The 26015-nt window shown below is 39.3% G+C and overlaps 1 protein-coding gene across 2 annotated transcripts; it reads right to left on the minus strand.

Annotated features, from left to right (window-relative positions):
- Nucleotides 1-1179: 1179 nt before the first annotated feature.
- HSPH1 (heat shock protein family H (Hsp110) member 1) lies at nt 1180-25216 on the minus strand. Of its 2 annotated transcripts, XM_047078521.1 has the most exons (18): nt 24719-25216; nt 22157-22214; nt 20178-20318; nt 19351-19473; nt 17528-17627; nt 16279-16412; nt 15603-15847; nt 14579-14807; nt 13024-13130; nt 12642-12775; nt 10623-10831; nt 8868-8999; nt 6189-6326; nt 5185-5310; nt 3619-3726; nt 3420-3539; nt 3040-3201; nt 1180-2081 (listed from the first exon to the last, which is right to left on the minus strand). In XM_047078521.1, the coding sequence occupies exons 1-18, from the start codon at nt 24823-24825 to the stop codon at nt 1875-1877; spliced, it is 2580 nt and encodes an 859-aa protein (XP_046934477.1). In that variant the 5' UTR covers nt 24826-25216; the 3' UTR covers nt 1180-1874. The 2 variants fall into 2 exon arrangements, with proteins under 2 accessions (XP_046934477.1, XP_046934484.1); XM_047078528.1 differs by lacking the exon at nt 8868-8999.
- Between the last annotated feature and the right edge of the window lie 799 nt (nt 25217-26015).

Genomic DNA, 26015 nt, shown 5'->3' on the forward strand with positions numbered 1-26015 from the left:
AGGACAGGCTGATAGTTCCTCTGTCATCAGGTACTATTTGGGGATGGAAGAAAAAAGTTTTCCCATTCTTGTACTTTAAAATCTTTCATCTTTTATGAGCTTCCCAATTGTACACAGAACACTAACCTACCTTCACCTGTCAATGGGGAACTGTACAATGAGTATGTATTAGTGTGCATTAAGAGAACAGAAGAAAAACCACGAGGTCAACTCTACATGGAAAAACAAAGTTAAAAGAAATTGCAAAGTGGGAAAATGTTTGAATGTTGGCAAATGGTTAAGATCCTCAATAGTAACATGGAAAATCAATAAACACTACAAATAAGAACGAATAAAACCTTTATGAAACACACGTAGGCAAACAAATTCATAATGTCGGAAGTACAAGCCACACGTAACAAAGACAAGTTACTTAGTGCAGAATGACTGTTGAGTGTGGGATTTAAGATTGGAGTAGCTGGAGTGCCGGGGCTGTTTTAAGGACTAAACTCTGAAAAGCCTGACACACAGTAGCTAAATAGATTATTGTAACAGACTGGCAGCACATAAAAGATGAATTCCGCCCCTTGGTGAGGGAAAATTGGTCCTCATTAAAAGAGCATAAAACTGCTGCCCTTAGTGGGTATAGCGTGGTTGTCATCTATCCTAAATGAGCATGTCTTCCCCACCCCACCCCTGACACTTCTTGTCCTTAGAAAATACCCAGATAGAGACAGGATTCACCGAGGGATTTAGATTAAAAGACCCAGACAAACCGCTCTCCACCGGCACTGGGACCGGTTAAAGTAGTTTTATGTATGTCTTCACATTGGAACTCGGTAGAGCAGTAAAGTTACAACACCTAACTGTATTTCTCTCCTTGGTCACAGTTTTAGAAAACATCCTACACAACAGTGGAACACGTATACCCGTCCCCACACACACCGTCATCAGGAGGAAAAGGCTCGAAAGATACGCAACAGGTTGTTTTCTTCTGGGTGTTGGGAGTTACATTCAACTTGATATTAAAGACCATGTTTAATATAATAAACATATGCTACTTTTCTATCAGGAGAAAGCATATGTAAGGGGTATCAGAAAAGGGAAAATTGGGATTTTTCATACAAAAGAACTTCATTTCTGCTACAGTTTACATGCTTTTCCTCTCCCTCAGTCCCATGTAAGTTAGTGACAAAACCGTTTAGAAATGACACCATGAGATGAACTTTATTTTAAAGCTCATAAAAGCTTCACAATATCAGTGACAAACAGAATCCACATTTCTTCCAATTTACGCCTTCACATGACAATGTGCTGTATAACAAGAGATAGAGTTGAAAGTTTTTGTTCTGCATGCTGCTAACACATTTCACTAGCTTTTGCTTTACTCATTGGATTTTTTTAATATCAAAGCAAAAAGTCATATTCTATTGGACAGAATTAATATTAGAAAGCCCTTATGAAATCAGACTTAGTCTTGTTTATAAACATCCACACCCACACACGTGCTGAAATGGAGAGCAAAATGCAAGAAAACTACCTTGGCAGGAACAAATGCTTCAAGATTTTAATCACAGCCCTCTTGAACAAGCAGTACAGTTTATTTTCTCCAAAAGACAAAAGTCAAATTCATCCTCAGTGATGCAAATGGGAATACTGCACAGAAGCTTAGTATGAATTCACAATTCCACAGGAATCTGAGAGTTACCAAGGCAATTTTCCCTTTTAGGATCATAAAGACTACAGACTGAAGCTTTTTTCTCTTTCCATATAATACACAAAATTTCTAAACATCCTTAAAAAAGAAAATATAAATAGTCTCAGTATGTTATATAGAGTCACATACTGTGGCAGAAACATCTACTGACTGAAGGACGAAGCCGACGTAGTGTGCTCTAGTCCAAGTCCATGTTAACGGGCCTCTTCTCGTGAGGGTAACACTCCCCGTTCTGACGTGGAGGCTCGGCACCCAGATTTTCTGTGCCTTCTAAATCTTCTTCCTTTTTATCAGTATTTGGGCCATTTGGAGTTCTTTCCAGTTTGGGTGACTCGATCTTTGGTTTGGGTTGTGTTACGACGGGTTCACAGGTGTTATTCAACTCCTAAGCAAGGAAAACAAAACTGGTCATCAGGGTAACTCAGATCCATCCAGTCATTTCCAATTACTTTCATAACACACGTGAACGGGTACATTTCTACCAACTCCAATTATATACAGCTCAAGGAATTCATTTTCTCGTTATACTTGCCCAAAACTATAGCTTGAGGCCTGATCAAGAGAGAAGAGAATATTCTTGTAGGATGTGTCAGGAACTTGCAAAGTACTCCTAGATTATATTACCTCACTTAATCCTCACAACAGTATTAGAAAGTAGGAATTATGATCCCCATCTATGTAGGAGAGAGAAGATGGTTCAGAGAGGCTGGATAATTTAACCTCACGATCAGGAAAACCAGTGAGTGAAGAGCTGGGATTTAAGTTTACAGCCCCCTGACTTCAAAGGCTCACGATTCTTTAACCTTCACCGTGTTTAAACATTCTTGCAGATGAAAAGCATTCTTTGGTTTTCTTCTTAGCTTTCTTTAAAGCCTCACACACTTGGCAAGTCCTTCCTTGATACAATACCAATCTGGGTCCTTCTCCAGTGCCCGGAATCCTAACACTCTACTTTCATTTGTGCCGCAGCACCTGACACCATCTGATACACTTCCTTCCGCACTTGTAAGCTGCGAAGCCTTCCTCGAACCAGCAGGTGGACTGTGACAGGGGCGGGGACTGCCTCTGTACACTCAGTTTAACCTGTGACCAATGGCTGCCACATGGTAGGCGCTCAACAAATGTATTTATTTATTGAAGTAAATGAATAATGAAGAAAAGGGAATTTTACAGAAACATAAGGTCTTCTGTATTTTGAAGTATCAACAGTGAACTAGTAAGAAATCTGGTTTCAGTCAGAATGAGGTAAAGACTGATCAAAGAAAGAACTGTCTCAAGTTCACAGGATTACATCTGGAGTCCCAAAGAGAACACAGGAGTAAACATTAGACATTAATGCTTACCTTTATTTTTGCTTTAATTTCCTGAGCACGTACAACTGGATCCTGGTCAAGACTCTTTTTAGCCTGAGCATTCATGAGGTTGTTCATCCACTCCATCACTTCATTAACAGACTTCTCAACCTTCTTCATCTCAGACTCATCAATATGATTGTATTTCTCATCCTGAATGGAAAAAAAGCACAGTTATCCTGTGAAACGAAGTATTTAACAATAACATCTCACCTGACCCAATTTTCCATGAAGTTCAAACCTACCTCTGGTCTCAAACACAAAAACAAATGTCTCACGTAGGAAGATGTGTTCACAACGAAGGCTCCTCAGCTTAGTATTAGTTTATTAAAATCTAGGTTAACTTCCTTGCGATGTATAAAAAGACTTACATTATTTCTGAAGTCCGCGGCTATCTTGGCATAGTGCTGCAGTCTCTGTCCCAGTTCTTCAAACATTTTTGGTCGTTCCTCAGCTTCTTGAAACCGAACTTTAACTGGAGTGCCAATTTTCTAAAACAAAATGTAATAAATTAGCATTTGTCTAACTGCATCTCAGAAGTCTGTAGTCTAGGGGGAGAGAAGGGCTTACCATTAATTCTTCCAACTTGTCAACATATGCTTGTTTAGCTTGGTCCTCTCCCTCTTCATAGAGCCAGTTTTCGGTCTCCGTGAGCAATCTCAAAAAATTTTGGTGATCCTGTATAGGACACAGAAGAGAATCCGTATCAGTTGCAACTTTACTGCAAAAATTTTCACAGCCAAACAGTCATCCTCAGAAGTGTTAAACGCTAAGTAACCAATCTTACTTCTAGGAAGGCACTCTGGTTAGCTGGATTCTCTTTACTGAAAAGTTATCAAGGAGCAATAAACACTACCCGTGCCATACATTTTACATGAGGGATGAACTGTAATTCTTTGGCTTCTCTTTTACACAGGGACATCTGAGAGTTTTTGGTAAGCTGCTTACTGACTTAATGATGTATCTCAGAAGTCCAGTGTTGGACAATCTATACATTGAAATGTGGTTATGGAAGAGCAGTTCTCTTCCCGTTCTCCAAAGCAACTGGGCCTTGACTAAGTAACTTTCTATTCACTCCCACAACTACCGAATACTGAAAGGGAGATGTCAGACAAGTTGACAACAATTCAATCACTGAACCTAAATCATTTCCGAACCAATTCATGTAATTATTTCTACTCTAGCCTGAGGAGGTCTACCCTATTTTGGGTCATCTCTCCTTCAGAATCCAAACCATCTAAGAAATTCAGGAAGTGTCGGGGCAGAGCCAAAAACCAAAAGTTTATTACAAGGTAGCTCAAGGATCTTAGAACAAAACAGACTCTTCCAAGTTTAAATTCTTATAATTTCAGGATTAATCCCTAAACCATCCCAAATTTCTATCTAGCCAATTTTTTTCCAAGTCCCATCTTTCATAGTTGGTCTTCTGGGATTTACTCAGAGCCACACTGACTTTGGGAGCTTAGAAAAGGGCTAAGGGGAATAATGTGCTCAATAAACTTTGGAACAACTGCATGAACAAGTCTTATGGGATAAAACAATGACCACAGAGCAGACAAGGGAACCAGTCATTAAAAAAAAAAAAAAAAAAAAAAAGGTCTGAGGTCTTTTAAAAGCAAGGTTTTTTCCTCTTATTTATCCCTCTAGCCCCCATACCTTTAGTGTCACAGACTCTGAGTAAATGTCTGATAGGTTCTTTCTTGTGGATGATAACAACTAAAGGGTCACTGGGGTAAGTTAGAATGTAAAATTGCACATCACTAACGGGCCTCTTTCTGAGACTTTGTTTATACAATTTCTATTTCAAGTTTTCCGTTTTCAAAAAGCTCGTTACATAATCTAGTAGAGATTTAAATGTCAGACTTGAGATGAAACACTTTATGAGATTATCCGAATAAAAACAGAGCGTGGGGCACCTGGGTGGCTCGGTTAGTTAAGCATCCAAGTCTTGATTTCAGCTCAGGTCATGATCTCACGGTTTGTGAGACTGAGCCCAGCATCAGGCTCTGTGCGGACAGCGTGGAGCCTGCTTGGGATTCTCTCTCTCCCTCCGCTCCTCCCCATCTTGTGAGCGTGCATGTGCGCTTTCTCTCAAAATAAACTCAGAAAAAGAAAACAACAATGCTCTACACATACCTGCTCACATATAAATTTTTCATATGGTCCACACAACTTGTCCCTGAACTCATACACATATTCCTCCACCGCATTTTTAGCATCGTTTCTTTCCTTTTCCAATTTATCTTGCATTATCATCTTACCCTATCAGAAAACAGAAAAGGTCAATTCCAGTCTTCTGTTATCTGTAACTAAATTTTAACTAGACTCTGGTGTTAAAATCAACAATTATATACCCCTGCCCCCAAAAGTGTTAACAGTTCTAACATACACCTCATGAATCTTCCAATAAATCTTACAAAGTTCTTCATTTACTATATACACGTAGTAGGTTGTGTTTAAAAAAAAAAAAAAAAAAATTAGGTAATAAATTACATAGCTTCCGCATCTCAGGTTTAATACCAAGGGGGGAAAAACCCAATCCACTGTAATTTATTATTTTTTTTTAGGTAGTTATACGATCGTCTCCTATTAGGATTAATATCGGCAAGCGTATAATGGTCACACCATTCCTCCACCATATTTGAAATTAAGGACTATAAATTTATTTACCCACTTATGAAATATAAGCGAGGTATAATTATTAAATTTCTAAGCACAATGTTGCCATCTCAGCAAAATAAAACGGAATCTCAATTATGTTCACATATTCTAGACTACAAAGAAGCACAACGTACTGTAACAGAAATATGTAGTGCGGCCTGAAATACCAATTGTATTGTGCTCTGTGCTAGGTCATACTGGCATCCGATTTCTTCCAAGAACTTGGGCAATCAATTATATACCTGGCAGAATGATCTACGGTACAGCTTTCTTTCAAAAGGATGCAAAACTATAAATAAAGCTTGTTAAAAACATTAAATTGGAAAACCATTAGTTATGGACTCATCCTATTCCTAAAACTGTATAGAACTTGGGAGTATGGGAAAGAAGTGTACGTATTTATCTATTAGAAATATGGGTAACAGGGCCAAACAACTAAATACACAGCAGAATGAAAAATATTTACCTGAAGCACTTACCTCTGTCTCAATATACATGTTAAGAAGGTCTTTCCCTAACTGCCAGACCAAGTTGGCTTCAATAGGCAGCTCAACATTCACCACCTTTATTTTGGGTTTTTTAGCTTCTGGAGGCTGGTCAACTTTCTTTTCATTTACCTTAGGGAAGGGGTAAAAAAGAAGTGGAAAAATTCTTACATAATCCTTGAAACAATGACAACAGTATCTCCCTATCATACTTACTGATGACTTAGGCAAAAATAAAGTCCCTAAACTTTAGAAGAATGTCGAAGACCGTCTAATTCCCACCACACATTTTACACTGGGCTGCAGTTACAAGTTAAACATGTCACACTTTCCTTCAAGAATTCAGGATATTTTTCTCTTTGCATGGTAAATTTAATCTCTCCTGCTAAAGCTTTTCCTCATAGTTCTCTAATTTTTAACCCCCTTCAACAATATTTCAGACTCCAAAAGTCATATAAATATTATTAAATTGCCACATCTTTAAATAATAGTCTAGAACCTTAATAGTAACAAGATAGATTATGACCAATGCTAAGCATGTTAGGACCAATCTACTCCTGTAATATATACTTAAATCCCTGTATCCCACTATTATACCTGTTGCAATTATAATTAGCACTATACTGATGAGTGCCTTTTAAAGTTTCCTGCTGAATGCGGGGATTATATATATACACACACACCCATACATATATGTAAGTATATGTATAAGTATCCTTATTCCTATTATCTGTCTTTGAGTGATCCCACTTTTCACAAGCAACTCTGTAAGGTAAAAAGAGACAAAGAGCCTTAATATAGAAAGTGAAATGATGCAGCAAACACTAACAATTTACTGCAGTTTTTAAAAATATGTAAATACAGGGCTAAAGAAGTAAGTATCTCTCCTATTGTCTTTAATTTTCCAGGACTTTTCTGTGTTTCCATTTCTATAGGCTCCTACTAGCTGAGATGGTAAAGAACACAATTTAGGAAACTCAGCTGTAGAACAGATTAGAAAAACCAAGGGGTATAAAACATATACCCTGACTGGCTGGGATGGCCAAATAGGAAAGAATAGCCCATCGATACGGCAAACACCACCGGTGGATAATTCTGGGGAGTTAAAAAAAAAAAAAAAAAGGTTGAAGCTCTAGGCACGTCACAGAAGAAACTGGGACTTGAGAAAGGTTCAGCGGCTTGCCTAAAATGATGAAGACAGAGACGGGACTAGAACTCCTGTTTCCCAGACTTATTTCAGTATTCCTGAGTCACAGGTCTCAGTGCGGCCAGCTGCCTCACCCACAATGATCTTGCCAATCAGCCCGCAGTCCCCATGCCTTCTTCACTCTAGCGCACAGACCCCCCAACAGACTATGCATGCTCCGGGGGCACGAACCACAAGGAAAATGAGTTAGATGACATCTATACCTAGCAAAACACAGGAGTACGACAGATATTTGGGAAACGAATGGATGACAGCACATGTGTGGCAGTGAAGTCAGCATAAGACTCTCTGACGGTCCAACATTAAACCGACTACTGACTAAACCAATACATCACAAAATGGCACTCGACAAGGCACGATGAAGAATCTCCAAAGTAGTATGTGATAGTGTTCCAGAGGGTCTGCTGCTATCAGTCCCACCTACAACTAAGAATATGAGATGGTGCCCCATGTTATGTTCCAGACAGGTACTGAGACCATCAGCACAAGTCAGTTCATGCTCAACGCTACGTGAAGGGGAAGGATGGGGACGGCAGGGAGCTGTTGTGGCAAAGAAAGCAAAGCTGCTTCACCACCACCTCCACCACCACGCAACTCTGGAAGAGAAGAAAAAGGCGGCTTTCAGAGAGTCAGGAACTAAAGCTCATAGTAGGACCCCCCCCCCCCCCGCCAGGACCAATCAGGGCATGAGATTAAAAACTGAAAGCTTTTACCAAGTGTATAATGTATTTTTGCCAATGAACAATTCTAGAATTCATCAGAGGGTAAGAGAGAACCAAATCACTAATGAAAGATTAATAATTTACATGCAACTTGCACAAAAAGTGGAAGTTCTGCAAAGCACAGAATGATCTGGAGTCACAATGGAAACTTGGCGGTATCTATCGGCCCATGAATTTTAAAGGTTCGCTTATTAGAAGCTGTCATTTATTCAAGGAACACCACACAAATCATCTAGCTTCCAGTACATACTGTGGAAGCATGGCAAAGCAAAATTACTTTGAGGTACGATCTGGTTGTTACCAGATCATAATTAATTTGACAGGTCACTTGAGAGGAGAAAAAAGTTTACTAGACTCCTATAGCCCGTGTATTTATCATCAGACTAATGCAAGTAAGAACTCATCACACAGCACTGGGATGTAGCTCTTTCTGCTCCTCACATTAGCAGATATGTCTGGCACCAGGGAAGACAAGAAATGCCATGCATTCATCTCTTGTTGCTCGGAGCAGCAGTTCATCAAGAGAAGCTGTCATGTTTAAAGCAGGATATTCAGTTTCCTGAGTTGAGCTTGAGTACCTCTAACTCATTTTAATTGAAAAACACATAAAAAATTAACAGAAGAAAAATCCTACCCAGAATAAGATAACTTGGTGCTTGCTCTTGAAACTGCAGATTTAATGATATCATTAATGATCACATGTTGCAACATTGTCTAAAGGAATGAACTAGAAGAGTCACTCACTTTGTCAGCATCTGGGATTTTGTTTTCTTCTGAGGTAAGTTCAGGTGAAGGGGGAGACTGTGAGGTTTGTTGACCATCAGTTTGTACCTGGGGCTGTGTTCCAGCTTCACTGTTGTCTTGCTGGATATTTTTCTGAAATGAAAGCCCAGGCACAAAGGATGTAGAAAGCAGGTGTACTTGTATAAATTTAATAGGTTATAGGGCACCAAAGACAGTACACTCAATTTCTGAAGTCTTAATAAGTGGGGGAAAAAAGAGACTGGATAAAAGCAAAATAAACACATGAAAACTCCTTACAAATCTTAAACCTGTAAGAAATTCTTTCAACGATAGCAGTTAATATAGTTAAATAACCAAGTAGGCATTTTGATTGATGTGATGAGTCAAGAACTCTCCTTTAAGAAACTTTCACCTAGCTTTGTACAGCTCTTAAGCTCTCAAAAGCACAAAAAGTAGGTTGACTCCAGGCCTCTCTCCCAAAAAACAAGATTCCAAAACTTAAATTTCACCAGCAGCTGTGAGCATCTCAACACAGCTCCATTTCAATGAAATGAACAGTTGCATAAAATAGCCAACTATCAGTCATTCAGGGATGCATCATTTCAGCTTACAGATACCCAAGACCGCATCCGTCCCCACCTTCTTTTTGGGATCCAGCCATTTCCACCTCAGAAGATCTCAGGATAAAGAATATACGCTACATGTTAGTAGAACTCAATCCCCAATAATCAGTGCTTGCTATACTCTTTTCCCATCTTCGGGAAAAGCCCAAAACATTCTAATTTAACTACTTTCTATCCACCCTGAAGCCTCTTAAAATTTTCTTTCAGAACTTCAAGATTCTAAGGCAGACACTGAAGTATTCAAAAACAAGGCACTCATGATGTAAATATACCCAAAAGGCACTAAGAGATTGATACAACAGGTATTAGAATAATGGTATCTGTCGCCAAATGGCAAAGTATATGGCACTGGTCATTTAACTCATTATTTTGAAATTTTTCTAAATGAGAAAATGAAGGCTCAGATGTAAATGTTCTTTAAACGTTCTAGAAATGGTAACAGTGTTAATAGAGTTGTGTGGCCACAGGATACCATACTTTCTCACATGTTAACTAAAACATTACACCACCTGCCTCTTCACGTAAGCTATTTGTGATTATTATCCAAAAGTAAACTCTAACAGTTAATCTATCTTGAAGTTTCTTAAAATTCTTCTGCACTCATGCTAACAAAAGTCTAAATTAAGAACGTGAACAATAACAACTTTCTATTCTCTATGTAGATACTTCTCTTCCCTCCTCCCACAATACAGCAAGCCATGTAAACAAAAGTGCAAACCATGTAAATAAAAGCAAGTCCTGAAATACCAAAGTCAACTTCACAATTTTTAAAAATAATCTTTAATATTTGGTATATATCCCACCACATTAATTTTTTTAAGTCTTTTTTCTTAATCATCAGTCAACACCGCCTTCTCAATATGTGGTCGATGCCTTTAAAAAAATAATTCAGAGAAACTTTATGACTCTAGTTATATTGTAATGTGCCAGTTCAAATTAAGCTATATAGAATTTAATCATAAGTCATCAAATTCTGGGCTGTATATTATCATCACCTAGCAATTGCTATTATCACCCTTACCCAAAATTCTAATCAAAATTAAGAAACATGTATTTTAACCTTTCCCTACCCTTCTCCTATAGAATTAAATCTACTATATATTCAAACACAAAGGGTGATCCAGAAACTTACCTCGGTGTCTGAGTTTTCTGCTGGTCTTTGATTTGGACACTCCATGTCTGTTTCAACAGAAGATACTTCATTCTCCTCAGTTGGGACTTTCTCCACCATAGATGCTGTAGAGATGGTGAAAATGCCATGGGTATTGACTCGCACTTTCACTTTCACTCTAGATTTTTCTCCATCTTTCTGCGCAGAAACATTCTGAACTACGAAGCGCCCTGGAACAAAAAGAAATTGGCAATTTTAGAAGTGCATCTAAATCTCCGTAAAGAAGTCAAAGGCCTGAAAATACAGCTTGAAAGTATGCTAGTCCTAAATCTCCCCAATTTTCTCTACCAACTGAATTAAGAATCTTTTTCACTACAAACATAAAATAAACTTAGTTATATGGTAAACTTCAATGCTTTGAGATTAGTCTTAATATGCCATAAAACCTTCAAAAGCAAGGGCACTCTTGTGATTGGGTGTATTTAACTTAGATATTGCACTGCTGACAAGCAGTCCCTGCCTCCTCCTACCCTGTTTCTCCAGATTGGTGCTAAGGGACAAACTAGACTGGAAAATCTGTTACCAAGTGTAAGGTAGATGGCTCTCAAGCGATATCAAGCACCAGATGCATTTTAATCCCACAGGGTCTTTAGGGAATACGGTTTTTCTGACTGAATAATCAAAACATTTCCCTAGGTCTTAAATACGAGAGGTTTTGATAACCCCTGTTTATCAAAGTCTGAAATTACTATGCAAAATACAGTAGTTCCAGAGCCATTACTCAGGGGGGGTTAAGAGTGTGGACTCTGGCCTGGGCTTGAACCCAGGCTATGTGTCCTAATTCAAGTTATTTAACCTATGTTTCCACGGACAGAGTTGGCAAGTGTTTACAGTGAGCATGTAAAACTACAGAACCAAGTGCTAAGTGTTAGCTATCATCTCCACCAATAGCTTTATTCCAGAGATCACTAAACCAAAATTAAGTATTTTGAACCTCATATGTGCAAAGCACTATATGGGATTTAACAGCCCTATATTTAAGGCGCTGTCTACACAAACACAGAGAGTTACATATTTAATTACCAGGTCAGTGAAAGATGTTGGAATTGACATTCAATAATTATCAGATCACTAGAGGTCAGGAAATAATTTAAAGAAACAGCATTTACTATGGGGCATCCAAGACAAGTCACAGGAGAAAGAGAAATTCAAGACCGTTCTTTAAGTATGTCTAAGCTTAATGGTTTTGGTGGTAACATGTTAACTTGATGACATACTAAAAAACCTGGATTATACCCTTTGCATGATGGGGAATTAATGCATAGAATCCAACCTATCTATTCAAAGTTCAGTCTCTATTCAACAATTTCTTAGCAATAAATTCGTAAAAACTGTTTAAAAACAAAACCAAACAATCTGTGCCAGTACACTTTTAGTCTTAAATAATAAGAAAGAAGACACAACTGGTCAGGTCAGACTCCTTCAAACAACTTCATTACAAAAAGGTATGGGGCAAGGGTGAGTCCGGAACACATCTAGCGATGCTGGCGAATTTCGCCCTCAGCCTGGGAAAGAGACATGGCCACGCAGGAAGATGTATCTGTAGCTCTCCAACAGACTTCCAGTAACTAGGAGTCAAAACAGACAGTGCCAAACCTCTCCAAGAAAAGTGTACCAAAAAAGATGTACTTTTTTCACTGGGTTCTGAGGCAGGTTTTAAGTTGGAAGTAACGTTCCATCCAGAAGAAAGGTTAACAGTAAAAGTAGGTGCTGATGCTTCAAATAGAGACTGCATCAGAAGAGAAAAAACACTGAAGAGTCCCTAAACACAAATATGTGGAAGTAACAGTGGCACCAGCAAGTCATTTCATCTCTACTGGCCAATTTCTTCATCCATAGAAGGAAAAGATTCCTCCATCACCATTATTCTAAATCAACAATGTCTTTACGTGGAATTCTACTCCACTCGACATCAAGAAAAATTTTTACGTTTGTACACTAAGTCTTTAAAAGCATAAACACAAAAAATTAATGGCTCACCTATTTTTGCTTCTGGATATGGAACTCCTTGAGGGTCAGAATAGAAAGCTTCTAGCTCAAAAGGTCCCCTTCTCAAGAAAGTGAGAACTTTGGAGAAAGGAGCAGCATGGTTTCGACTAAATACTTCATGCACACTAGAGGAAAGGAAAATGCATTCAGTATTGCAAACATGTAAACTTACTGTGCTACACAAACTGAATAAACACTCTGAGATCTCTACCAATTCTAGCCCACCATTTATTAACACCAAAATGAGAGAAATATTTTGATCAGGTTGGTTGTTCAAAGATCCCAATAATCAGACTCTCAACTGTAAAAGTCATTTGTTAATTTTCCTTGATATTAAAATACAGTATTTGAATAGTTATCTTCTGCTACCTACCCTTCAGTATCTTCTGAATCATGGTTCCACACCAGAGATATTGGAAAGGGAACTGCATCCGTGATGGAAAATTCTCTAACTTTGAATGCTGGGGAAAGAATTGCACACTTAAAAGGAAAAAAGAAAAAGGATTATCAGGAGGCTATGAATAAATAATTGCACTCACCCTTTAATTAAAATCGGATATCAAGTTTAAATTCAAAATCAAAATTGCTTACGGTACACACTGTCTTAAGTGCAAAGGATTTATCATGTAAATACTATGCCAATCACTAAATATAAAGACAGATAATACAATGAATCTTAGGATGGCAACAGTTAACTAACAGCAAGTTTCATAGGAGCTTGGGAAAAAACATGGACCTTTCCAGAAATGTCCTGACAGCAACTTCAATTACAAGCTGTACCACTTTTGAACCTGTGTATATATCCACAAACAGCTCTGTCCACATCATCTTTCGAATGTCTAAGAAACTGAAAAAAGATAAAACCCCAAATATTCATATTTTCAAGGAATTTTATGAAGGAGGTGATGGTAAATTCACATTTGGGGTAGATGACACCCAACAGACAGGTGGATTTAGAGTAGTTACATAAAAATGACTAAATATGTGACTACACTAAAAGTCAGTTTCTGATTAGCATAGGACCCTTCAAAAGAGAGACCAAAAGTGAGCTCTTCCTCTAAAGAAATGATACACTTCCGATGTTCTGGGGAGTTGGTAGACTTCTTAGGGAAGGGGGCATACTCCATTATCAAGGAAAAAAGCAAAAACAAAAACCCCATGACGAATCATGATGATACAACAGATAATTAACAATAATGAGTACCTATATGTTCTTCTTTAAGTATTAAGTATAGTCCTTCTAAATATCTTTGTGTATAGAATCTCTTGCTTTGCTTTATATCAAAAATAACTGTACGAACTAGAATAAAATTTAAGGATTGTTAACTTGGAACTTAGTCAAAACTACTTACATCAGACTGTGATATCCTAACTATAGATGCTGCTTTTCTTATCAACAACTTCTAGTTTTGGTGCTTTTGCTCTGCCAAACACACTTGAGCCTCTGAGCCACCTTCTTACTTGATAAGCAAGTTAAAATCAATTAGGGGGAAGGGGGTCAGCTATTTTCTAAAATCACTTGTTAACTAATACTCCTAGCCCAGGAAATTTCCCCCAAATCAATTCCTTACTGCACCACATTGTTATTCTAATCCCCCTGTGTGTTTTGTAACAACTGTCAACACCACACAACTGATTCATGCTTTACAGTTGTGTTTCCCGTGTCTCCTCAGAATCATGCCTATTCCTAGTCCACAGCTCAAGAAACATCAGCTGCAAATTTCTTTTAATCAGAAATTTCCTAGATGTTCCAGATCTGAAAATCCTGGTCTCCCCACAGCCTTAACAGATGTTTTTGGAAGCGTGCTCCCTTGTGATATCTATTAGACACAAGGCTCTGCTTACTGTATGACCCCACCACAATGAAACAAAGCAGAAATGGCTTAAGGAACGAGCAGCAAGAGAAAGGAGGGCTGAGAACGTAATACCTGCAGTGCACATCCTCTAGCTACTGCTTCATCCGCATTGAGTGTCGTGCTAATATCTTTTCCAAAGAATCGGGCAATTTTTTCTTTCACGGCTGGAATTCGTGTAGTGCCTCCAACGATCTCAACTGCACTCACATCTTCAACTCTGAGCTGAGTCTGTTCCAGAAGGGAATGAAGGGGAGCTTCTATCTTTTGCAGGAGGTCAGCACAGAGTTCTTCAAATTGTGCCCTTGGCAAATAAGAGGAACACTATAAATTTTTAGAAAAAGCATCTGAAAGCCAATACTTTGTTCTATTTTTTTTGAAAATAATATTAACCCAATGAATTTGTTTTTCCTCAGACAACCTCCATTCCGTATGGGCCAAATTTAACTGTACTGTAATTTGTTAACTTTTAAAAAATATATATATATATATACAGAACAGATACAGAAAAGAAATGGGGGAAAAATTAGTTCTACCAGCGTTAATGGAAAAAAATCACTATTCATTCAATAGACTGCCGTTTTACTCCTAAATGGTTTTTGTGAAACCATTATTCAATTACTAGCCCAGAAACACCAAGAGTTGATAAACACTAAAAAGATTTCATCATGAGGACACTTAGCAAAGATCTTTTTAAAAAACCTCTTTGTAGGGGCACCTGGGTGGCTCAGCTGGTTAAGTGTCCAACTTCGGCTCAGGTCATGATCTCGCGGTTCATGAGTTGAAGTCCCGCGTCAGGCTCCCTGATGTCAGCACAGAACCTGCTTCAGATCCTCTGTCCTCACCCCCCACCCCCACTCTCTCTCTCAAAAATAAACAAACATTAAAAAAAAAACCCCAACAAAACCTGTTCTTTAAAAAAATAAAAAACCTTTTCACACAAGTGACCCTAATTCTAATGGTGTGAACAGTCCTAGTATATAGCATATAATCTTGAAAATGTGGACCAAGACTCTCAACACCACAGCTAGACTGACACCTGGGCTATAGTTTCAGCAAGAAGTTTCTTCTGTTTAATCTAGCAGAATTCAAGACGCACCTGTTCATCTTTCCGGAAACATCTTTGTCATTCATAAAGCACTCGATATTCAGTGGTAGGTCTGTGCTGTTAGAGCTCATTAGCTTTTTCAATTTTTCACATTCTTGATACAGACGAAGCAGTGCTCGAATCTTGGATTTTGCATCCAACTTGTACTTAGTTTTAAATTCTGCACAAAAATGTTCCACCAACTTTTCATCAAAGTTTTTCCCTCCTAAGAAAGGATCAAAAGCTGTTCCCAGTACCTAATTTAGTTAAAACAAATAATCTGGTTATTTTCAATCATATTTTTAATCAGAATCTTAAATATTACTACACAAACAACTAAAGACTAATAAGATCAAAACTTTTATTTAAATTATAGTAACATGAAATCTAAGAAAAATGTTACCACCAAATCCAAGTGAAATGCTGAATCTCTAATTTACTTTTAATGATTACATAGAAGATAATCTTAAAATGCATCTCCTTCCTAAGCAAGAACACTTAAGGGTCTCCTAAAATAATCACGTCATCTTTATGGGGAGCAGTGTTAGGAATAAGTCCTTGTTACTATAGTACCCAAAATTCTGCTTCCTAAGAAGCACAAAGTCAAGAAGGCTCAGTAGCTTAAAGTAATGACAACTACAACACATTTAATATGTTTTCGTCATTTAGTTCAAATTTATGACTTTACCTTCAATTTTCCCTTGTTAAAGGCACAGGCAGACACTTGAAAAGCTGAGTGTCCCATATCAACAAAAACCACTATCCGAGGTTTCTCATCCAGGCTTGGGAGATCCTGCTTATAAATTCCGTAATTCAAAGCAACTACAAAAAAATAACTGTTTCAATTTCTTGTTTCACATTTTCTTCGGAATTTCATCATTACCGAAAGAATTATACATGCAGGAAACTTGGTGAACACGTTTCTTTCACACCTGACTTCATACTAATTTTCATGGCATAATTTTTTCCCTGATTTTAGAACAATGCTCTATTACTTTTCAATGAAGAGATGTGACAAAGAAAATGTACAAGGTGCAAATACAATGAAATGTAACCACAAACATTAGCAGGCTAATTACGCCATACTTACATTTTAACCACAACCTGCCAGGAGAATGCTTATCCAAAAAAATTAAGAATTTAATATACAACTATAGCAATGGCAGTTCCTACCAATTTCTTTTTAGAGCCAAGGCAAGTAACTGATCTACCTTAAGGAGACTGGGTCAGCTTTTTCTGAACTTTGAAGCCACCATGTTTCTAAACATGTATAGCCTAAGAATACACCTTTATTGATATTTGAATTAAGAGTTTTAAAGAATACACATATTAGAAATATTCTGGAATAAAGTCTTACTTGCTTTGTCTGAATACACTAAATTGTAACTGACTTTTTGCTCACCTGTAATCATAAAAAACTAGTAAAGGGTCTAGGAGGAAGGAACAGTGACTGGTCCGCTCACCACCCTATCTGTACCTAACACAATGTCTGGCAAATGGTACAGCTTAAATCAATATTTGATAGAAAATGAGTGATCAATGACTAAGGGGGAAAAATTTTTTTAACCTCATTAATACTCGTAGCCATGGTAGCTGTGAAACCCAAAATCCTAAGTTTGGGGAAAATTTAACTATAAAAACCATGTGAGGAAATAAAAAACTAAATCCAACACACATAATACAAAGGACTGAAATATATACCTAGAAGTACTTCCTAATGACAACAGATTCATAAACTGACACAGTGACAATTTCTCATTAAACATAAGCATCTGAAAAAAAAACAGAATTCCTGCTTTCAAATATAACCCATGTCTTTTAATAGGCTATGTTTCTACGGGTACATGAAAAAATGTTTGGCTAGGATATCTGACTTGTCTTAACTCAGTTTTGATAGTATATTCACTTCTACACAAAAGTAGCTTTTTTTTCCTTACCAGCTGTCATGTCATTCATAAGTCGTAGGCAGTTTAGGCCAACTATTTGTGCAGCATCTAATACAGATCGCCTCTCAGCATCTGTGAAGAAAGAGGGGACCTACCAACAAGAAAACAAAGAACCTTAAGTTGTCTAGAACACACACAAATTCCTCACAACCACTTATAACACATTAACAACAGTCCAGATAAATATGTGCCTATCAAAGTTATAAAACAGAAATAGACATTTACACTTAGTTTCTAGCAAGTTTCGTAACTTTCAGAAGAGTAGCTGTTTAAAAAAAAAAATGCCCCGAAACTGTATTATCAAAGTAATCTTTACTATAACCAAATTTTAACCCAAAATAAAAATTAATCAGGAGTCTTCACTAAGACATAGTGACAACTGCCTCTACCTAATAAAAGAAAGCTTTAAATCTAAGTGTATGAAATACCATTTCCAAGCTAGTCTGAAACTTCTTATTTGGAAACCACAATGCTAAGTCAACATTTAATGTTAAACGTAACTAAACTACAGACAATACTACAGGTACCTAAAGGTAACGCACAGTTAATTCTTGCATACACCACCGCCCTGCAGTTTGCTATTCACTGTATTCAAGCATTAATAGATGATGGGGTACCTCCTAATTCTGTAGACCTGTTAAGATAACAAAAACATTTTTTGGCAAAGCCTGTTGATATTCCTAAAAAGAAGAGCAAAAACAGCTCAAGGGATGGGATGAAATTTCTTATGGTGCTGACCTGTGCTTTAGCTAGGTTAATTCTTTTGATCACTTTCTAGGACAGCACTTTAACTAGGACACTCTTCAGGAGAATCTAACAATACATTCATAGAATCACTTAACTAGAAAGTACCTAAGAGAAAACTTAGTACAGTGGCTTTCATTTTTTTCCCCAAAGTATTTGTAGCTGCTTCAGAAAGAGAGGCAAGAGCAAAAGTGGGTCTCTGCTCACTTTTCAAATCAGGAACACTGCTTTCAGCAGTTTTTCCATATTAGCTTACTTAGCAAAAAAAAAAAAAAAAAGGAAAAATTACTGACTTGTAACTTAATTCTTAATTTTACCAGAGATTAATATTATTTCTCTATGCAACAGCCCAATACTCCTTTTTAGTAGAACATATTCTGTCTTGCAAGGGCAAGACAGGGCTCTCTGCCTCATCCTTTCACATCCTAGGACACAGTCACCAAAGCTTCTGACTGGTCTGGGCAGGCCACCCTGCTCATGTTGTAATGCAAAGACCACGCGTGATGTAGTCCGTTATAGACAGTCTTAGTGCGGAGCATAACCAGAGCAGATCAAAAGGTGACCCTACACATTTGGGAAAGCAGAATTTACAGCTGCCTTTTTGGCGTCCAAATAAAAGACTGACTTCTATCGTTTTCAAATACCCCTTGGTAACTTATCAACTGTCCACTGATAGTGGATTTTCCAGTGCTAAAAATCTTTTAAGTTTTGTCACTACTGGTAGGTTACATCATAAAACTTCTAGTGAACTGGTTCACAATGGACAGAATTCTGAAAATCCCCGTTAAGCGTACAGGTTGTCTAACAGTGTTGTTAACGGACAGCATTAGAACATCTTCCAATTCAACCGACCAGTCTTTTCAAAGAGTCCCGCAAGAGATTGATTTGCACCTCCAGTCAGGAATTCCTGCAACTTCTTGCTAAAAATACCACTCAAACATACTCTGAAATGCTCCTGAACACTCTGTTAATACAGTCCAGTAGGATTTTGATCTCTAGTAATAACACTTAAAGGGTAGGAAGAAAGGCAAATTAAAAGAAAACACACTGCCTTGTTGAATTCTACTTACTGAAATAACACAATCTGTTACTGGTTTCTTGAGGTTGTTTTCGGCAGTTTCCTTTAACTTCGTCAACAGCATGGCTGTTATCTGCTCCACACTAAACAGATGTTCTTCGTCCATGTACATTACCTGTATGAGGGAAAGAAACATTTTAAACATTGTAGTACTTAACGTTTACATGCTAATACTAACTTCCATATATTATTACATATCCTCTTCTAGAAAATCTTTATTGTTGCAGCTGTCATTAAAGAAGAAAGGAACAGGACACCAAAAACCAAACCAACCAAACCCAAAATGCAACAAAGAACTTTTCTCTAGAGATGAAGAGGAAAAAAATCTAGGGTAAATTTTCCCCCTACCCAAAGTACTAGTGAAAACATTATATACAAAGTAGTAAATTTCCATTCTAACTGAAGAGATGAATCACTGTGACAAATATCATTTTGTGTAGGTCATAACACAGGAATGCCCCCGCTAGTTTAAGAACAGATCTCTGGTTGCATTACACGAGTGCTCTTCAAACAATTGCAACTGGGCTGTAATGGAACAGACTTTTGTAACACAATGGAGAACTTTTTAAGCACCACTAAGTAAACCTAAATTTTAACAATTATAAAGAAGTCATAAGATATTAATTAAGGTATAGCAATATATGCCACTTAAATACTTTTCGGCCATTAAAACATATACCTACAGTTTAAAAGAACTTGACAAAAAAAAGATCATCTAATTAAGAAATTTGAGGTAAACATTTATTAAGAACTAGGCGTTTTTTCTATAGGTGAATTTCATTTCCTATTAAGCACATTAAAGTTAGTCAGTTAGATTACCTTTATTCCAACTCCACCATTTTTCATTGGAACCAAATCGTAACTTAAGTTTCCCTTCTCCTTTTGAATGAAGGGGTCATTGAATGCTCGGCCATGAAACCTTTTGAAGTTAGACACTGTGTTGTTTGCATGAGTGATTTGCTGAAAAAGAAATGAGAAGTTAGTTTTTTTTTCTAACTGGAACATCGGTAATTATAATTTTATAAAAAGTCAATTGTACGACTCAAACCATAATATAAGTAACTTTCTCCGCAACCCTGGGAAATGCCAAAAGGTAGGAAATGAGAAGGAACAGGAGGCAATGCTGTCACTACAGACTTTTAAAAAGATTTCAAACCCTGCAAGATAAAATCAAAGATTGGGAAACTACCTCTAAAGCCCTGAACAAATCAAGAACTGCATCCCTTTATTTCATTCCTTTTTCCCCACTAAACTTACTAAGTTTTATATCCACCGAATACACGAATAAGGAGATCTAAAAGCACTACAAGTCAAATTACATTTTTTAAAAAAGTTAATGTTAATTGTTATAGTCTAATAAATTGTTAATTGGTCGGGATAAACATTTTGTGCCATAAAATACACGGGCTGCTATAATCATGGAATGTTAATTATCGGTACCAAAAAGCAGAAGCAGCGAGGATCATTCAAAATTTCTAAGTGACTTTTAACTGCTTATTTTTGATGATTAGACTCCGCATTAAAAAGTCCCACTTCATAGTATATTTCACTCAAGGCACTCAACAGTGAAAACTGTATTTAAAATACAGAAACAATTAAAAGATTAAAAACAGACTTCTAAAGTAATGAAAATACCAGAACAGTTTCCTATTTACTGTTTTCTCTGGTCTACTTCTTTTAAAGGGAGGAATACAGCCTGGCAGTTTTTCAAACATGGAATTTAAGCATGTTTATGTACTAAAATTCCCTGTGATTCTGAAATGGAGTTGAAGTGTATCTAGTAATCTACAGGCTACATCTGAGCCTCCACTGAGTCTCCTCACAGAACCACAAAAAAACTGCAACAGCATTTTAAGGTCTGGCATATCAATATTCTAAATAGCCATACTGAGGGAGACAGTTCCTCCACTGATGTGTCCCTTTTCTTTTAAGTACACCATTTTGAGTGTGCATAGCTATTTTTCTCTCCTTTGCCTTGTATCTCTTCCAACTTGCCTTATTATAGCATTCCAGGGTTTAGAGTTTTGCTTCTTTTTCAGCAGTACTATTTTCTGTGTTTAAAAGAATTTTTTCAATCTCTTTCTTACAGCCTCTCCAAACAGATTTCAAATTTCACGTTCTTTTCCTTTATTTTTTTCCTCCCCAACCCTAAGGGTTCCTGGTTATAATGTGAGCCCTAAATGGAAGGGGCATACATAAATGTTCTAGTCACATTAATAACAAGTGAAGTTAATTTCAGTGACTTAGTTTAACAGATCCAAAATACTGTCATTCAACATGTACTCATGTTGAATATTGATGAGATACTTTACTTCCTTGTAAGACTTCAAAAGCTCATGTGTATGTCCTACTTACTTCCCATTTCAATGCAGAGGAGGCAAATTCAAGTGTATCTAACAGCTACCCTGAAGACGGCACACATCTAGACAGACAGTTCTCCCAGTCTTACCTTACTAAATAACCTGAAAATGCTTTTAAAATATAGAACTTCTAGAAGAAATCTTCCTTAATTCTTAAATGAGTATCACAATTCCACATGAAAGAACTTCAGGTGTCTCATTTATAATTTTTAAAAATTAGATAAATTAGAAGGTAGCAAAATCACTAAAAAGGTTGGCAGATTAGAAAGTTAAGACAGACCTTACTCACTGAAAGAGGAAGGGAACAAAGGAAAAATAACCATCTAAGGGCTCTTAAAGATACGTACATTACATTTCTAAAACTCAAACATAAACAGCCTACGATATTTCATAACCTCTCCCTTAAAAACGTGACCAGAATGGTCTTAAAGAACATACCTGATTTTTGGCTGCAACTCCAATGGTTCTGTTTTTTGATCCAAATGATATGACAGATCTAGAAAATGTACAAACCACAGGTCTCAAAATGTTGAAAAGCATAGACGAGAAAATAATACACCAGTTTCCTACCCACGTCGGGGGTGCTGGTGGGCGGCACAAGTAGGGCACAATGTTGTAGTCTAAAGCTTTAGTCAGATACTTAGTAGAAGTCCACTTAATTGTTACTCTGAGAATCTAATCTAACGGGCAGTTAGCCAAAAAAGTCTGCTCATGGCTCAGGGGGCATTTTCCATTACTTCAAATACCCGTGTAATTCTCGAGGTCCCCAATTATTAGGAAATGGACATTAACTCTGAAAATACTTTGAATAAAGGGAATTATTAATTTGGCCCTAGCCACATGATCAGCAAAATATATGGAGTGAATTCCACTCTCAGCTGGCAACTCTGTACAAATCTAAGTATCACTGTCATACCGATTACTGTCCTGATATACCTCCACCCCTTCAGGATCAACAGATTTATATGAATCCAAACAAGTTGGCCTAAGTTAGGTTTCTGCAGTTTAAAAGCACAAAGGGGTCCTACGAGGAACTCTACTTAAGGAGGCCAAGTAAGTATGAGGCAGAGCAAGTACCACAGCAAACAGAGTATAATTGTTGAGGGAAAAGCATGAATAATTAGTTCCATTAATTAAGTCAGCTTTGAAGAGATGAAAAATGACCTCTGTGAGGCAGCCTTCTCAGCAATGGAAATGGAATGGTAGCACAGAGCACAGATAAACTCAAGTCTTGTCAGGAGGAACGCAAATCAGATTTTAAATCAAGGCGCAGGTAGGTGAACAAAGTGGGAATATGCTGAGGGCACTAAACACGGGGCTGCATCAAGTTTAAGGTTGCTCTGATACCCTAGACCCAAATTATCTGTGCAGGTGCTCTAAATAGCATCCTAAAAGCCGGAGAAGTGTTCAAGCAAAGGCTAGAACCTTCTGAAAACAAAGTAACATTCTAGGACTAGAGTAACCATTCACTTGCAGAACGACTTTACTCATTTTCCACTTGGAAATTAATAGTGGCCAATGCAAGTGAGTCAAATATCTATTGTATCAACAAGATCACAGGGAACTCCAATGCTGCCCTCTGTTTACCTTTTCTAGGGACATACCTGCTGTCTTCAGTTTCACAGTGGTCACCACAGTCACATATACAATATTTTCCTAGTCTCATCTGAACAGCTTTTCTTTTTTATTGGATCAAAGAGAACAAAGATGTGAATTGTCCCTAAGCAGGAAAGCCTGACATGCTGTCTTTCTTAGCGTACTCCAATTATACAGACTTTTACATATCTAAAGAACAGACTGTAGATTTGCAAAGAGGTAGAATCGTGGAATAAGTCTTTCCAATGGTACTATCAATGCCAAACATTTGCTAATTTTCTGAGTTTCCATTCACCTTCACAAATGGCCATCTGCACTCAAACAGCGATACAAACACGGTCATCCTACCTGTGAGCTCAAGGTATCATTCTAGGCTTTTTATCTTGGGTTTCAGACGTTGAAAAAATTACTACCTACATTAATTTTCCTGAGAAGGAACCAGTTGTTTCCATCAATGTACATGCAGGCGTGTTTGCATGATGATCTTCAGAAAATAAGCCCCTTGAAAAAGTTGCTTTAATAAAATGTTGCCCTTGCCCACCCCATGCTGCTGTGGAATAGAACATTCTAATTCTGACCACATCCATCCCCGAATTCTAGCACAGAAGTGTGCAATTTTCATCTTATCTCCTTTATTTAAACTGTGCAAAATTAATAAACTAGAACATGATTTAGGATTCCTCCTGAATGGCTCTCCTAAAACGAGCAAAAGGCCGTTCACATCTTCACAAACGATCCCAGGCACGAAGTCTACCAGCGTTAGCAACGGAAAGTGCGCAAGAAAAGGCATCTATCAAAGGAGTGATTCTGCGGTCGCTAACAACAATCCGCCCGCTCACTGGACAAGCAGCAGCATACAGGCTCTGGAAGCTTCTAGTTCATTTCGGAGACTCAATGCGGAAGAAAAAGCTCAGCAGCCCCGCATCTGCGGTGCGCAGAGGCATGCTCGGAAGGAGGGGGACAAGCTGGGGGCGGCTCAGTCAGCTCAGAAGCCGCGTGGGGAAACGGGGGCGGCCGCGGAAGCAGCGAACTGAGGCTTGCCAAGAAAAGGGAACGAAATCGCGGGCTTGGCCTTAGCTCTCCCATCAGTAGGAAGCCCGCCCCAGAAGCGACGACCCTGGGACTCTCCACTCTGAGACTATTCTTGGCCTCCGGATCGCCAAAACGACCCCCCTCCAGTCCCGACGGCAAGCCCCCACCCCTGTCGGGCAAGCGTCCTGCCGGGCCGGGCCGCCGGTTCCCAACCTTCCCCAGGGGCGCACCGCTACCCACACCGCCCTCCGTTCGGCCCGGCGCGCCGCAGCCCGCCCGCGAGCCCCGGGTCCCCACGGTCCCCAGCCCCGGCCCCTGCTCTCTCTCCGCACTCCAGAACCTCCCCCGGCGCCCCCGCAGGCTCCCACTTACGGGGTGCAGCGGTCGCTGAACTCGTTCGCGATGGTCTCGATGCCCCCAGCCCGGGCCACCGCAATGTAACAGCTCTGCGAGCCCACGTCCAGCCCCACCACCGACATGGCCGGGTCGCGGTCCGCCTCCGCCTCCGCCTCGGCTCTGGGTCTGGGTCTGGGTCTGCGTCCTCCTGCCGCCCTCCCGCTGCTTCGGCAGCCGCTTCCTGCCCCGGCCGCGCGCGGCTCCCGCGGGGTCCGACCGCTCCTCTGTCACTCGGACGGAAACGCGAACGGCCCGCCTGCCGGCGCCTCCGGCTTCCCGGGCACAGTGGCAGCACTCGGAGGACTAAGCACGGGAGAAAGCGGCGCTCGGTCTCCGCGGGGCGCTCCTCAAGCTCGGGAGGACTGTCTCGATCTGCACCCGCTGCTCACCGGCGCGGCGCTCAACTACCGACCCAAAAGGGGAGGTCCCAATTCCTCAGCCTTATGTATCGCACTGATCAGAACTTTCCAGAATCTGCGGCATTTACTCACCGGCGCCTCCACCGGCCCCTCCACGTGCCACTTCCGCTTCCTTCTTCTCGAGCCTTCTCGAAAGATTCTACCCAATGGGTGCCTGGTCCCTCTGGGGTCGGCCGCGGTTGCCATAGTGGCAGAAGAGCCGCTCCGGCGCTATTGGCTCAAGCCGGCCAGACTGACCCACCTACGTCCCCGCCCGCCCTAGCCACAGCTCTTTGCTCTCCGAATAAAACGGACAATGAAGACTGACCCCCAAAATCGTAAACTTCACAGTTTACTAGTGGGTGATGGTGTGCGACCCCGAGGGGCTGAGAGCGGGGAAACAAACCCCACTTCTGCGGAGACCCTAGACCCCTACACCCTGAGGAGGCCGACCAGCTGTCAACAGAGCATGTCGGGAACCGTAGTCCGGCCGGGAGCCGGTGTGCGCCTTGTATGCTGGGATATGTAGTTCCGGCCGCAGTGCGTGCCGGGACCCGGCTTTGTTTTCGGGAGTTCGCGGGAGAGGCCCGGTTCCCCGTGCTGTGTTTGCGCGCCTTCTCCAGCAGTGGCATCTTGTTTGCTGTTTGGTGTGTATTTGCTTCTATTGTTGTACAGATCACCCCACAGTGAATTATGAATTAGAAGAAGGAATTTCCGTTGATGCGGCTAATAATAGGCACAGGGTGTGTGTTAAAAGTTCTTGTATTCATCAGCCGGCAGGATATTCTTTTTGTGGAATAAACTATAAGAGGTTGTTGTTGTTGTTACTGTTTTCTTTGTAAAGGAAGCCCTTTTAAATGTGGCGTAATTTGGAA

The sequence above is a fragment of the Lynx rufus genome, unplaced genomic scaffold (genome assembly GCF_022079265.1).
Source record: "Lynx rufus isolate CCGP_SWC_20201006 ecotype Redwood Valley unplaced genomic scaffold, mLynRuf1.p SCAF_1, whole genome shotgun sequence".
Classification (NCBI taxonomy): domain Eukaryota; kingdom Metazoa; phylum Chordata; class Mammalia; order Carnivora; family Felidae; genus Lynx; species Lynx rufus.